Raw genomic sequence first — 13,930 nt, 5'->3', positions numbered from 1 at the left:
AGGCGGCAGCGATTGAGGAGCGTGGGACACCTTGGAAGATAGCCAGTGAGGGTTGATGCGGACGGTATCGATAAGATGGTCGAGTTGAGTCGTGTCGAGTCGGCCTGGTTCGAGCCGTGCAGTGCAGTGCAGCGCAGTGCGGTCCCCCACGGGTGGAAAACGAAACGGACGATGGGGGCGTCAAGAGAGGAGAGGAAACAGCTGTTGACCAGGCCCGCAACCCCAGTCCATAATCTGCCTACTACTCGTGACGTGCGAGAAAAAGCGTGGTGGGCAAGGATGAAGAGGAGCAGCCTTCCAAGGTTCCCTGCCTGTCACGTCAGTGGGGCCCTTCGGTTCTTTTTGGCGGTAGGACCCCTGAAAAGTAGGCAATTGTTCCTGAAAGCGAGACTGATGCGCTCCCCGCGGGTTTGCCCAGCCCGGTGGAGCTTTCGCGACCTGTCCGCGGGGCCGAGACACACACAGCTGGGCACGGTAGCTCTCTGGGTAGTGCGCTTAATACTGACACGGGTCGCACAGATACTTTGAAGCATGCGCACCAGACTGACTGCAACTCAACTTCAGCCTTATATCAGCCATGATCTCCCTCGCAGGGAAATCCGCCCTCATCACCGGCGGGAGTCGTGGCATCGGCCTGGCCATAGCCACCCGCCTGGCCAACGAGGGCGCCTCATGCCTCTTGGTCGCCCGCAACGCCGACACGCTCAAGACAGCATGCTCCCAGCTGCCCCATCCGACCCAGAAAGCAGCAGCAGCAGCATCACCATCCCGGCCGCACTCCTTCTTCGCAGGCGAGGCCGGCGACCCGCACACCTGGGACGCCATCGGGCGCCAGCTCGCGGCAGATGGGCACGAGGTCGACGTCCTCGTCAACGCGGCCGGCGTCTCGCAGAACTCGCTGCTCGTCCGCACCGACCCGGCCGACATCGCCGCCATCCTCGACACCAAACCTGCGCGCCGCCGTGCTGGCGTCCAGGCTCATCGGCAAGCAGATGATGCGCAGGGCCGCCGCCGCCCGCCGGGGCTGCAGCATCGTCAACGTCTCGAGCGTCATGGCCTCCAGGGGCGGCACCGGCGCGTCCGTCTACGCGGCGAGCAAGGCCGGTCTTCTTGGTGAGATGCCTTCTTTCACCTTGTAATTGTAGCTTGCAATTTTTGCCCGGGAGATTCAATGGCGTGATTGGGCCTTGATCTACCTGTCTGTGATCTATTGCTAAGCAGAAAACAAACCCCTCTCAGGCCTCACGTCCGCCCTTTCCCAAGAGCTGGGCCAGTTTCAGATCCGGGTGAATGCCCTCGTCCCGGGCTACATTCAGACCCAGATGATTGAGAGTAAGTTGATGGCTTCGACCTTCCCAAAGATGGCTTTCATGTGTCCTCTTTTGTTGCTAGACTCCTGTTCCTTTGTTTCCAATGCCCTGCTCATGTCCACCCTTGGCCATGAGCTAGAGCTCTACTCAAAGTAGCATTGAACCACCGTGTCTAGGACAACCCAAGTGCCCAATAGCCTCCATCCTCCATGCCGCAGGCCCTGTAGCCTCCTCATCATATCATTACAAGTTATTGAGTGCTAATGTACATGCTCTATCAGACCTCAATGAGGGCAAGCTCAGCAGCCAGATTCCACTTGGAAGGGTAGGCAGAGCCGAAGAGGTCGCAGACGCCGCCTATTTCTTGGCCACAAACTCGTATGCAAACAACTGCGTCCTCAACATTGACGGTGGGTTGAGCGCAGCCAACCAAGGTTTCGTAAGCCGCGGCAGTTCGTGAGCCAGGTCTTTTCTAGGCACCGAGCAAAGATGCCCAGCGTAGCCTTAAGGGGCGCAGTCCAAGAGGCAGCGCTCAGTCGTCGTCGATCAAGATTGCACCGCTGCCACCGTCGTCATCCACAACGACCGCGTCCTCGCCCTTTGCGCTCGAGTCGCCAGTCTTTCTGATCTTCTTCGGACCTGACTCCTCGAGCTCGTCCTCGTGCTCCCTCTTGGACCCCCGGTTGCTTTCATCAGGCTCATGCTTCCCATTCGATGACGGTGCAGCTATCGAGGTTCCTGCAGGCTCCTTCTTTGGCTTTTTCGGTATCTCAGGCTTGTCGTCTGAGAGAGCCTTGACCGGCTTTTCAGGCTGTTCTTCCTTGCTACGGAGCTGTCAGTAAGCTGTACAGCGCTCTGGGAGTCGAGAAACCTACGCTTCCTGAATGTTAAGGACTAGGTTGACGAATGGCTCGGCGTCGTCCTCATCGGTGACAGTCAAGAAAGTGTCGGGTTTGATCCCTAGGGTGGGTTAGCGACCATGAGGATAGAACCTGAAGGAAAGCGCATACCCAGGTCGGTCAATTTCTTTGAAAGGTGCTCCGTCTCGTCGGGGTCGTACAAGATACCTGCGTCAGTAGACACAGCTATCTCCTTCTCACCATAGCCCAGCTGCAGTCTCAAGAAATCTTCGACCAGGTCCTTCAGGGTCGCCCGAGAGAGATCGACATATGCGCTAGTCTGGAAGACACTGCAGACGGGACAGTGCGGGTTTGGTGGTTGCGGTCTGTCGGCTGAGATGAGTCGGGCTGGTAAGCCCGACGAGAATGGTGACAGGAAGGCCTGGATATGGTCATCAACTTATGCACATTAGGAACAATAGGGCGGCGCCGTCGGCTGCTTACCTCTTTGGCTTTGTTGTACTCGCCCTTAAGCACTTTGTAGGCCTGAAGCACACAGAGACCAGCGACGATAGCATTGGTGGTCGCAATGGCTGGTATGATATTTCCAGCCATCTGTTTGATGTCGAATCGAGACTTGTGCTCAATGCCGAAGATGGTGGATCGAATGTTTGCGCTGGCCGCAACGAAGTCGAGTGTGTCTTCGTCATCCTTGTCGAACTCGATCATAGGCGCAGGTCCGGACCCGTCGTGTGACTTCCTCAAGTCGGCCATGCGCTTGCTGAGCCGGTCCAAGCTATCGTTGAAGACAACGAGACTCTCCTCAAGACTCCAGACCTTTTGGCCATCCTGCAGAATCGTGTCTTTGGCCGCTAGAGCCTCGCCTGCCTTTTCAAGCAAGGTTTGGTAGTCCAGTGACTGGGGTGCTTGCCTCGACTTCCACATGTCTTCCATTGAGCGAAGGCGCTCGATATCAGTCTTGAACACCTTGTCGAACAGCAACTGAGGGAACTTTTCCGAGCCAACAGACTCGCGAATAGACTTCAGCGCCTCGGATTCCTTCTTCAGCTCCTCGATCTCCTTCGCGTTATCTTGGTCGTCTGAATGATCAAAGGCAGACTCGTCTTCGCTGGCACCGAACATCTCGTTCAGCAGGTAGCTCTTGGCCCAGACTATGCAATGGATCGGTTGGCTGGGCGTGCTTCGGATTGTGCACACAGGGAATGACTTTGGCGCATCTTTTTGAGTGCAATCATAGCAGGCGGTGACGCCCTTCTTGATGACCTGAACCTGGCCATTGAATCCCGTAGTCCCGCTCTCGATCAAGGGCACGTCTGCCGCCAAGCACATCTTGTTCACATGCCGTCTCGCCTCCATGTTGTCGAGCGCATTGAAAACAATGTTGAACCCTCGGAACCACTCGACGTTGAACTGTGATTCCTTGATGTTTGCATGGTGGGCTTCGATCTTTGCCTGGGGATTGAAAGTCTGCGCGACATCCTTTGCGACCAGGGCTTTTGGCTTTCCAATGTGATCGGTGCGGAAGAGGAATTGCCGGTTGAGATTGCTCAGATCGATCGTGTCGAGGTCAACGACGTGTATTTCGCCAAAGCCTTGGAGGACTAGGTTCTTGAGGAGTTCGCAGCCGATGCCACCGGCGCCGACCATCAGGGCCCGAGACTGCAACCATATTAGTTTGATGGAATTCGCAAATTGCGCGTCGGCTTGAACCATTATGCTGGTAAGCGCGTGAGGGGCCGCTGGAGAGAATGAAGGCGAGCAGAAGTCCGTCCCGCAACCACTGCGACTGCGTCAAGGTAGCGCCCAATGTGGGTGAGGAAGAGGCAGGCAAAGTCATCTGTGAGAAGGGAGCAATGCCAGAGGGGATTACGCACGCCTTTAACTTGAGAGTTGAGCGCTTTACCGAGCGATCGTTGGTTGAAGATGTCACGGGTCACTGCTGCTGGCTGCCGTGCCACGCCAGCTGGAGGTGGTTGGCCTTGGGCGATCGGAACGGTGTGAGTCGTGGCAGGGCGAGGCACATTCGGGGAAGCAGCTGCACCTGCACCTGAAGGTTGGGCGGCAGTCACTTGAGCACCTGCAGGAGGCGCTGGTTGTTGTTCTGCAGTAGCAGCAGAAGCTGGAGGAGCTTCACCCGTGGGAGCGCTCATTGTGTTGCAATCGGCGCATCTAACGCGCACCCAGTTGATGGTGGTACGGTTCAGGCTGAGGAGGGTGTCAAAGGAAGACGGATGGGCTGTATGTAGGTCTCTCACAATGCGCTAGAGCGAAACGATGTCGTGTGCCAGGTGACAAGACAAGGGTCGAGTCGACTCGTCGCAAGTCGGAGTCTCAGATAAAAAGTCAATCGGAAGGAGAGCTGTCAGCAGAGGTCTGTCCTCTATGCAGAGTGTTGGTTCGCATCACGCTTTGTATTGATCATCCCTCTGCCCCAGCCTCGAGAGGCCAAAGCCCGACCCGACGTCTGCAGATTCCCAAGGTTGGTCTGGTCTGGAGCTCTCAGGCCGAAGCTAGCTAGCCCTGTTAGCCGACAGGGGTTGACGTATTGTACCCTGTACCGCAACCAGGTACTGTGCAGTTTGTACCTGCCTACCTCCCTAAGGCAGGTACGTAAGAGCTGCCGTTTGCCTCAGAGCAGCTCCTCTGCTGCTGTCGAGAAATAGCAGCCAACGAATGCTTCGGCAGGGCCAGGGCAGCTGTTGTGACTCTGCAATAGAATTCTTGGGTCTAACAACCGAGAAGGGAATCATGTTGGACTGAACTTCTGCGTGTAGTAAGAACAGAAGAGGATCGACAACATAAAAGTAGAGCCCAGTCAGTTCTCTCAGATGGCCAATGCTGCCAAAGGCTCATTATCACCACTACCGGTCTCTCCTTAACAAAACTCTCAAGTGGGCAAACATCTTTTCATCCAATACCCTCAAACGTTCTCCATGCTTTCAATCACCACATTCAACACCATTCTCGTGTTCAAAGCCAGCCCTCAGCTCAATAAAGCCTCAGCCTGCACACAACAGAACCAGCAGGGCCATCATGTCTGACGATGAAGCCGATCCCGAGCTCTTGGAGCTGCTCCGCGCGCATATCCTGGGCAAACCCAGCGCGAACGCCGACCCTGAGACAGGCGTGCTCGAGGGCGCCGAGTATGTCTACGACAACTCCATCGACGTGGCGCTGGACATGTGGTCATGCAAGACGGCCGCCAACGCCATCTACAAGCAGATGCAGGAGAAGAGCTACTCCACGGCCACATGGTCCCAGCATGAGCTGCATCCCAAGGCCAAGGATGAGGCCACCGTTGACTTCATCTTCACAATGGACCTCCTGAACTTTTCGTTCTGGTCGGAACTACCCGACGACAAGCGCTTCGCTATTTCATACAAGGACAGGACCTGGACTGGGTACTGGAGCTTGGTGGCCGCCTTGCAGCGGGCTCTCGATGAAGGTTGGTTTGGCGGCCTCGTGACCGCTCTTTCTGGCCGCGGCGATTGACAGTGTGTTTCTTTGCTGCCAGACATCCCTATAACCAGTTCCGACTTCTGGCAGAGCGAGGACGAATGCACGCTGGACCTCCTGAGACATGTCTTTCGGTCCACGACAGATGAAGAGATACCCTTGCTTGAGGAGCGCCTCGCCTGTCTACGTGAGGCTGGGAACGTGCTTTACGAGGTAATGCTGATCCCTTTCTTACATGTGCACCATAATCCATCCGGTGGAATGCTGGCATACGCTGGGATGCATGTCTTGATTCACTCTCTGGAAGTCTCCCTCAAGAGTCCACCAGTGTGGTAAAGGTTCCTCGCCATAGTGCTCACGGTGAGGGGCGATGTTGCTTTTGACATGCATCAAAGCTATGCCAGAGCCGTTTCGAAAATGCACGCCTGACGCAATGCTGACGGCGCCCGACAGAAATATTCATGCAGCTTCACCAACTGCATCAAAGCCGCCAATGGGTCAGCAGCTGGTCTCGTGAACCTACTGGCCGATGACTTCGCCTGCTTCCGAGACGAGACCAAGTTTGAAGGGCGGCGGAAACCCGTCCGCTTCCTAAAGCGAGCACAGATACTCGTAGCTGACATCTGGGCCTGCTTCCAAGGTGAAGACTATGGCGCCTTCAGAGACATTGACAAGATCACCATGTTTGCCGACTATCGAGTCCCACAGATCTTGAGTACTATGGGCTGTATATTCTACAGCCCTACCCTGAACGAGGTTGTCAAGGAGAAGAAGATCATCGAAAGCGGGAGTAGCTGGGAGGTTCAGCTGAGAGGTAAGACGGCGCCCTCTAATCTTGGCCACAGGTGTGTTGGCTGACAGTCCGTGAAGCTTGCAGCATTTGGTGCGTTGAGCTCATTCGCAGGGATATCAAACGGACTCATCCAGACGTCGAGATCAACGCCATCTTGATAGACTTTTTCTTGTACGACCTCATGAAGGACCTGGAGTCCCGAGGTCAGGAAACGATTCCGCACCACCGGACAAGGAGCATCTGGTATTAAGCGAGGAGGAAACGCCTTCGATTTAGCAGCTTATGCGCTCGTGACCACTCATGCTGTGCGCATGTCGTAGCGAAGCTGCTGCCGTACTGCGAAAGATTTGGGATACCCGGCCAGACTGGCTCTCTTCGTTTTTGCAAAATCCACACCAAAGCCATAGAATCATATCCTGGCAGCAAACGCCTTTCGCTCCGACCCTTCGTGCCGTATGGCCCATCTGTGATCCCCTCGGCACAGTTCCAGAGATCGTAAAGTTCGTATGTTCCCTCGTGCCGCAACTCCGAATAATCAAAGCATAGCGATCCATCTCCAAGGGTCGATCAGCCACTTCCAATGGCCGTAGACTCCATGAGCCGATCCATAGCAGCCCTCTCAATCTCATTGTTGCCCTGCCCCTCCTCCCTTAACAGCACCGCGAGGACCTCAATCGGAGGGTTGAGGCCCAGCTTCTCGGCGCGGTACCACCGCTTCGTGCGGGGGATGCCGATGCACGGCCCGTACTGTGAGCTGACGTCGAAGTAGCGCAGCACCTTCTCCGCCTGGCTCAGGTCCTCCTGGTGCACCCGCTTCGAGATGCGCGCCGCCTCGACCCCCTTCCAGTAGCGCTTGATTTGCGCATCGGTGACCTTCTCGGCGCTCAGCTCCGCAGCGCTCTTCTCGGCCTCTGGCTGCGCTACTTGGGCCTCCTCTGGCTCCTGCGTCTCAATATCCTCTACGTCTTCGCTGGCAGGGGTCTGGGTTTGGGGTTCTGGCTCGACCTTGGTGGCGGTGGGTGTGGAGAGCTTGCTGGCTTTGCCTGATTTTACGGCGCCGCTCTTGGTGACTTTGTGGTTGAAGCTGAGGGTAGACTGCTGCTTGCTTGCCGCAGCTCGGGCGGCGACGCCGCGGGTGGATTTGCGGGTTGCTGGCATCGTGGGACGAGCTGCGATGACGTCGACGTAAAAGGTCGAACAAATTCAGGAATTGTGGGAATGCGAGAAAAGGAGGTGTGGGGACTTCTGTTATTAGAAGGTATTGGAGAAAGAAGGTCACAAATACGATCTCTGGGATTTGGTTATGTGCCTGGAAATTGGGAGGTTGGCACCGATGCTGGTTGGGGATCTGGGGTAAATGAGGCAGGCACTTTACGCCTCTAGACGCCTAGTGCTGGCAGGGCAACTCGAAACTGTCACGAAAGCATCTGACCTCAGAACCCGGACCCTTGGAATGCCGGCGGTACACCCCCCCCCATGTGCTGCCCAGGCGCGGGTTGCACTCTCACAGGAAGGCTTCTCGTCTCCGTACTCCATGGCAATGGTGTAATTATCATTGTCTTCGTACGGATGCTTATGGGTTGGATTTTGTGCCAACTAGAATGGGCGAACCATTGACTACCAGAGAGTGCATCGAATTGGTATATGAGCCACTTTTGAATCCTTCTATCAGTGATTTAGAGACTGAGCAACATCAAGCATTTCATGCCATGCCTGCCAAACATTTGGATCTGCATCGTTGGATCTTTGGATCTTCCACACTTCCTGCAATCCTCATCATCATTGCATCTTCGGTGACCGCTTCTCATGAAGATTGCTTCCTACCAGAAAAGAGGGCAAGGACAGCTCATAATCACCAGGTTCCACACTCAGACCTTGCCACCCTCACGGTAGAACGTCAGGCTCCGGTTCGCACCCGCTGTGCAGAACATCTCTCCACGATGGGCCGCCGCCTTTGGCAACCATCGCACGCTCCACAGAATCTTGTCCGTCTCGCTGTGCGTCGCTACACAAGCACCGCGATCTATCGACCACACCTTGACCTTGCCGTCCGTAGATCCGGAGAGCAGATACTCGCCCGTGTCCGACCAGTCCAGGGAGGTGATCCACGCCGATGACGAGCCGCCGCTGTTCAGGATGCCCACGTGCTCTCCGGTCGTGACGTCGTAGATGGCGATGATGCCTGCATCGCCTGCCGCCGCGAGACGAGTGTTTCCAGGCGAGAAGGCGACCGCTCTCACGGGCTTTGCGAGACCTGTTTTGAGTCTTTAGCCAGGGAACTCATGTCTTCACACAAATTGGAGCCTTACCAGAAAGCGAGTATTTCAGATGTCCCGCGTCGTTGTTGAACACGTAGACCGATCCATTCTGGTGCCCACTCGCCGTGAGGTGCCCGTCAGCGCTCAAGTCCACGGACAGACCAAAGCTGCCGTTCCCGCTGCCTCCCGTCTCATAGGTCTGCACGACGCTCTTGGACCGCAGGTCCCACACGTGTATCTTTCCATCGTGGGTTGTGCACGCCATGTAGTTCTCGTCAGAGCTGAGTGCAACAGCCCAAGAATCACCGACACCCTTGGTCTTCGCCTCGGATGGCGTGATTTCGTAGTCGAGCGAGAAGTCGCCGCTGTCAGGGTTTGACCGCCATATTTTGATGTCGCCGCCAAAGCCGACGGACGCAGCTACAGTGCCATTTGAGCCGCGGGGGGCGGTTGCGACATGGTGGCAGCCGAGCTTGTGTGCCGATAGGGACTGGGAGATGGGGAAGGTCCCCGAGGCGTCGTTGATTCGGTGAACGTTGATCGTGGAGGAACCGCTGGCAGAGAAGAGGACAGTGGGTGTTGCCGCTAGGGTGAATATGTCGGTGGTGTGGGCTGCAACGGTGATGTGAGCATCAGCAGCTGCAGTTCGAGGGGCAGTTGGCAGGCTGCGAGGCCGGGGGACGAACCATTGTCCACCGTATGGGTGGTGAGGTACTGCTTGGACTTGAAGGAATGTCAGCTTGCCTGTTGCATAAGGTCAATCGCTAAAAATTGAGGTCCTCACCATCGCTACCGGTCCATATGTGAGTCGTTGTTGCGAGGGGGAAACTTAGAGGGGTGGGAAGTTTTGGTAGGGTCCGGGTGATGTCACCGAGGAAGCTCTCAAGCGAGTCCACAGCAACCTTTGGGGCGAGTGATACGAGGTAAATGGGCTCTCTATCTGGCACTACATACGATTCTAGCACTGGTCGCAGGGAACGCTCTTGAACTTTCAATTTTACATTTTACATTTTAAATCGAGGGTTGGAGGTCTGTCTTCTGCTGTACTCGGGTAGAAAATAGTCGTCTACCACAACAGCACTGCCCGGCGCACCTCCCATCTTCAAATAATGGGCTGGGCAGCTATTCTTTCCCGCCTGCCGGCCAAGAAGCATGTCATTGGCCTCGAGATCATGTTCTTCATCGCGCTGATAGTAACAGCGCTACTGGTATCCTGGTGTTGTGACCTTCTCATGGCCTTCACGAGAGACTATACGCGCCATTGCCTCCCAAATGTCGAATCCAGGCCGTGTTCAGTCTCAACTTTCGCGACAGCCCGTACGGACCTCAAACTCCTAGCAAGGCGGCGTCAATTCGTAAGCGTGAGCTTCGTTCGCATGCCCGTTGGCTCCAATGCCTGTTACCACGTTGGTTGCAATGGTTTTCATTCCACATCGATCGTCTTTTCTATCGTCTTCTCTGCCTGCTTGTCCTGACTCTTCTTGTCCATCATGTTCCTCATCTCTGCATATGCGCATCAGTGCTAATTCTGAGCTCCCGGGGCCGCAAAAGGGGATATCCTTACTGTTCATGCATGTCTCGCAAAGGTGATGCATTCTCTTAGTTCCCCCACATACTGGGCATTTGCATAGATTGTTGACATCCTTGAGCGCTTTCCCTGCCATCTGCCTATGCCTCTTTTTGGCATGTGATGTCTTCTTCTTGGGTACAGCCTTCAAGATTCCCTCCCAAATTCCTTCAAGTATGTCCGGGATAGAGGGGAGATTCAGAGAGATGGCAGGTACGGCGAGCGAATATCTCGGGAGAAATGGAAGCGATATTTGCCTCATGTAGATAGATGTGAATCTGTATGACGAGAGAAATGTTGGGGAGGCCAGTCGAGGGAGGAAGGAGGAAGCCGCCCGTGTGGGCAACATTGCGCCAGCCATGCTGCCAATTTTCGATCGAGACGCTCGGTGTCTGCGGGGTGTTGTTGACGCAGTCTGAGAGTTTACAGACTGGCTGCGTATACCACAGGAAAGGGGGAGGGTGTATCGTATTCGGTGCGGCTGGCGCAAGGCAATGGAAATGTTGTCACTGGGGCGCGGATGTGGTGCTGTCGCGATATCTGGTGAGGCCGTCGTCCAGAAAAATTACTAGCGCGACTCTTCCGTCGAAGAGCTGCTTCCCCAGCCCGAAAACTGCCAGGGGGGGTGCCAGTGAAGCTCAGGCCACCCTTCAACCATGCAAAGCTCCAGTTTACGGCGCTTGGACGTTTTCGAGCCAATTGCAGGCAGGGTCGGTTCCTAGCCCCTTTCCTGTGAGATGCGACCCCTTTCTGGCTCGACTGGGGAGAGGCGGAAATTATTGTTTGGCAGCAATTCCTCCCAACCAGACCTGACTGGCTAACTCTCATCTCCACGGATTGCACCCAGCTGGGAGGGATCACCATCGCCATCAACCTTCAACCTTCAACCATCAACCAATCCACCCTCACTCGTTCCTTAACTTGTTTTTTTCTTCCTATTCTCTTGCGGCTTGACACACCATCCCAAGATACCCTCTACGCTCGGTCATACGGCCTCAATTCTTCTTCTCGCCCGACTTAACAACCTCCGCCCTTTCGCCTAGTCCCCTGCCCGTCTAATCTAAACACATCCCTCTTGCGAAAATGGCGGCCATGCCTGCGGCGTCCATCTACCCCCAGAGCCACGTTGGTTTTGACAGCATCACCAGCCAGATCGAGCGCAAGCTCCTGAAGCGTGGTTTCCAATTCAACGTTATCTGCGTCGGTAAGTTGGCCTCCCCTCAATTGCAGGCCGCGGTTTCGAGCAGCAAACGGCTGGGCTAACGTGTCTCGTGTTCCCTTGCTCACAGGCCAAACTGGTCTCGGAAAGTCCACCCTCATCAACACCATCTTCGCTTCCCACCTCATCGAGTCCAAGGGTCGTCTTGTTCCTGACGAGGTTATTCGATCCACCACCGAGATCCACCCCGTGTCGCACATCATCGAGGAGAATGGCGTCCGCCTCAGGCTCAACATTGTCGATACCCCTGGCTACGGTGACCTGATCAACAACGACCGCTGCTGGGACCCCATCGTCAAGTACATCAAGGACCAGCACTCTGCTTACCTGCGAAAGGAGCTCACGGCTCAGCGTGAGCGCTACATCCAGGACACACGCATTCACTGCTGCCTGTTCTTCATCCAGCCAACCGGCCACTCCCTCAAGCCCATCGATATCGTCGTGCTGAAGAAGCTGTCCGATGTTGTCAATGTCGTTCCGGTCATTGCCAAGGCTGACACGATGACCCTGGAGGAGCGCCAGGCGTTCAAGGAGCGCATCAAGGAGGAGTTTGCTTTCCACAACCTGAAGATGTACCCATATGACAACGACGAGTTCGACGATGAGGAGCGCGCTGTCAATACTCAGATCAAGGTACGGAGCTGGCTGTGCCGACTCATCAATTGCCATCCTGCATATGCTAACACACGTTCACAGAACCTGATTCCCTTCGCCGTCGTGGGATCCGAGAAGTCGATCATCGTCAATGGTAACCAGGTCCGAGGTCGCCAGAACCGATGGGGCGTCATCAACGTCGAGGACGAGAATCACTGCGAATTTATCTACCTGCGAAACTTCCTCCTGCGAACACACCTTCAGGACCTCATCGAAACGACATCCCAGATCCACTACGAGACCTTCCGTGCTAAGCAGCTGCTGGCACTGAAGGAGGGAAGCGCACAAGGCCACAGCAGCAGCAGGCCAATCAGCCCGGCCGCGGACCGGGAGCTGAGCCGCAGCTCTCAACGCATGACCATGAACGGCTACTAGGAGGAGCCGCTTCGGAAGCGAACGATCGATGAGAGTGTCAAATCCAGCTATGTTGGGGTATGAAGGAGCAAACGGCGCGTTTGGCTGACAGGATCTCGGCTACTGATGGCGCATCCGCAGATTGCTGGTCACCTGCCCCTCAACCCAATGCTTTTGTTTGCTGCGAGTGGTTGTTGGGCGCATGAGGGACGAACATATTTCCCACCGGACTGGACTATTACGCTTTATTTCCTTTTTAGTACTCCAGAACTTCCATCCAGACTTCTTTTTCTCTCTTTCTCTATTTCTTAATCCAGCCCCCATTTTGTGCTCTAATTAGAGTCTAGTCTTGATACCTGATGGAAATACATATTGAGATGTTGAACAGACGCATTTGTTCTTCTCAACAATGATGGTTCCTTGCATGATTCTGAATGACATACTGCTTTGTGGCTGCGGTGTTGAAAGGTACCTTGGAGGACTGCAGACTTCTAGGAGGCCCGGCTACGAGTCTAGAGGCTTATAGACAAATTCTTCCAGCTCCTTGTACGCCTTGTCGAGGTCATCGTTGACGATCTATGGGGCCCAGATAAGTATGTAGATCGTATACTAGCATAGACAGGGCATCGAGCTGGGAAAACACAATTCTGCCAACCACCTCACGAGCTTCTCAACAGTACCAGGAAATGTAGAACAATTTAGACTTACAATTATGTCATGGACTCCGGGGGTCTTCGAGTACTCGAGCTCCAGCCTGCGCTCCAATGTCAGTACAAACAACCCAGCGAACGTAAAAGCAGGCGGCAGTGCGCTCCAAGCCTTTCAAGATTAACATACTTTGCCTGCGCAAGCCTCTTCTGGATGCTCTCCTCCTTCTCGGTGCCGCGGCCCCTGAGCCGCTTCTCGAGCTCCTCCTCGCCGGGCGGGGCGACGAAGACGAAGCGCGCGGGGATGCTGCTCGCCTTGATCTGCTTGACGCCCTCCATCTCGATGTCCAGCACGACGACCTTGCCCTTCTCGCCCTGCTCGCGGATCGTCGACTTGGACGTGCCGTAGCGGTTGCCGCCGAACTTGGCGTGCTCGACGAAGCCGTCCGCGGCGATGAGCGACTCGAAGTCGGCGTGGCTGACGAAGTGGTAGTCGACGTCGTGCTGCTCGCCCTCGCGGGGCGAACGCGTCGTGTGGCTGACGGAGAGGGTGAAGGTGTCCGGGTGCTGCGCGAAGAGCATCTTGAACAGAGTGCCCTTGCCGACGCCTGACGGGCCCGAGATGACGATCGGGCGGCGGTCGGGCGGGAGGTCGGGGGCCATGGTGCGGGCTTTGGTGCTGTGGGCACAGGTGAGAGGGGAGGAGAATGTTTTGGTTGCTTGTGCGCTTAGGCAGGTTCGAGAAAACAGAGATGGGCGTACTGAGTTGGCAACTGTTCGAGCGATACGGGGCAACATGAGCAAGCCGTTGA

At 55.6% G+C, this 13,930-nt stretch overlaps 7 protein-coding genes across 7 annotated transcripts; 3 read left to right on the top strand and 4 right to left on the bottom strand.

Moving 5' to 3' along the window:
• Positions 1 to 577: 577 nt before the first annotated feature.
• Positions 578 to 1,770, top strand: INS49_011447 (uncharacterized protein; the record flags this gene model as incomplete). Its single annotated transcript, XM_043172164.1, has 3 exons — positions 578 to 1,049; positions 1,240 to 1,332; positions 1,592 to 1,770. The coding sequence occupies 3 exons, from the start codon at positions 578 to 580 to the stop codon at positions 1,768 to 1,770; spliced, it is 744 nt and encodes a 247-aa protein (XP_043023909.1).
• A 72-nt stretch (positions 1,771 to 1,842) lies between these two features.
• On the bottom strand, positions 1,843 to 3,883 carry INS49_011446 (uncharacterized protein; the record flags this gene model as incomplete). Its single annotated transcript, XM_043172163.1, has 4 exons — positions 1,843 to 2,134; positions 2,186 to 2,270; positions 2,321 to 2,591; positions 2,654 to 3,883. 4 exons carry the CDS (start codon positions 3,881 to 3,883, stop codon positions 1,843 to 1,845), a joined length of 1,878 nt encoding a protein of 625 aa, XP_043023908.1.
• A 1,320-nt stretch (positions 3,884 to 5,203) lies between these two features.
• Positions 5,204 to 6,669, top strand: INS49_011445 (uncharacterized protein; the record flags this gene model as incomplete). The annotated part of the gene is made up of 4 exons (XM_043172162.1): positions 5,204 to 5,615; positions 5,685 to 5,839; positions 6,080 to 6,440; positions 6,497 to 6,669. 4 exons carry the CDS (start codon positions 5,204 to 5,206, stop codon positions 6,667 to 6,669), a joined length of 1,101 nt encoding a protein of 366 aa, XP_043023907.1.
• A 317-nt stretch (positions 6,670 to 6,986) lies between these two features.
• INS49_011444 (uncharacterized protein) lies at positions 6,987 to 7,577 on the bottom strand (the record flags this gene model as incomplete). The annotated part of the gene is made up of 1 exon (XM_043172161.1): positions 6,987 to 7,577. One exon carries the CDS (start codon positions 7,575 to 7,577, stop codon positions 6,987 to 6,989), a length of 591 nt encoding a protein of 196 aa, XP_043023906.1.
• A 710-nt stretch (positions 7,578 to 8,287) lies between these two features.
• INS49_011443 (uncharacterized protein) lies at positions 8,288 to 9,464 on the bottom strand (the record flags this gene model as incomplete). The annotated part of the gene is made up of 4 exons (XM_043172160.1): positions 8,288 to 8,673; positions 8,729 to 9,289; positions 9,364 to 9,400; positions 9,462 to 9,464. The coding sequence occupies 4 exons, from the start codon at positions 9,462 to 9,464 to the stop codon at positions 8,288 to 8,290; spliced, it is 987 nt and encodes a 328-aa protein (XP_043023905.1).
• Positions 9,465 to 11,327: 1,863 nt separating this feature from the next.
• INS49_011442 (uncharacterized protein) lies at positions 11,328 to 12,492 on the top strand (the record flags this gene model as incomplete). The annotated part of the gene is made up of 3 exons (XM_043172159.1): positions 11,328 to 11,448; positions 11,534 to 12,096; positions 12,160 to 12,492. The coding sequence occupies 3 exons, from the start codon at positions 11,328 to 11,330 to the stop codon at positions 12,490 to 12,492; spliced, it is 1,017 nt and encodes a 338-aa protein (XP_043023904.1).
• Positions 12,493 to 12,975: 483 nt separating this feature from the next.
• Positions 12,976 to 13,781, bottom strand: INS49_011441 (uncharacterized protein; the record flags this gene model as incomplete). Its single annotated transcript, XM_043172158.1, has 3 exons — positions 12,976 to 13,047; positions 13,180 to 13,225; positions 13,309 to 13,781. The coding sequence occupies 3 exons, from the start codon at positions 13,779 to 13,781 to the stop codon at positions 12,976 to 12,978; spliced, it is 591 nt and encodes a 196-aa protein (XP_043023903.1).
• Positions 13,782 to 13,930: the final 149 nt, after the last annotated feature.

The sequence above is a fragment of the Diaporthe citri genome, assembly GCF_014595645.1.
Source record: "Diaporthe citri strain NFHF-8-4 chromosome Unknown scaffold_5, whole genome shotgun sequence".
In the NCBI taxonomy this organism is placed as follows: domain Eukaryota; kingdom Fungi; phylum Ascomycota; class Sordariomycetes; order Diaporthales; family Diaporthaceae; genus Diaporthe; species Diaporthe citri.
Note: the sequence above shows the minus strand (reverse complement) of the source record. Positions and strands in the feature narration are given on the sequence as shown.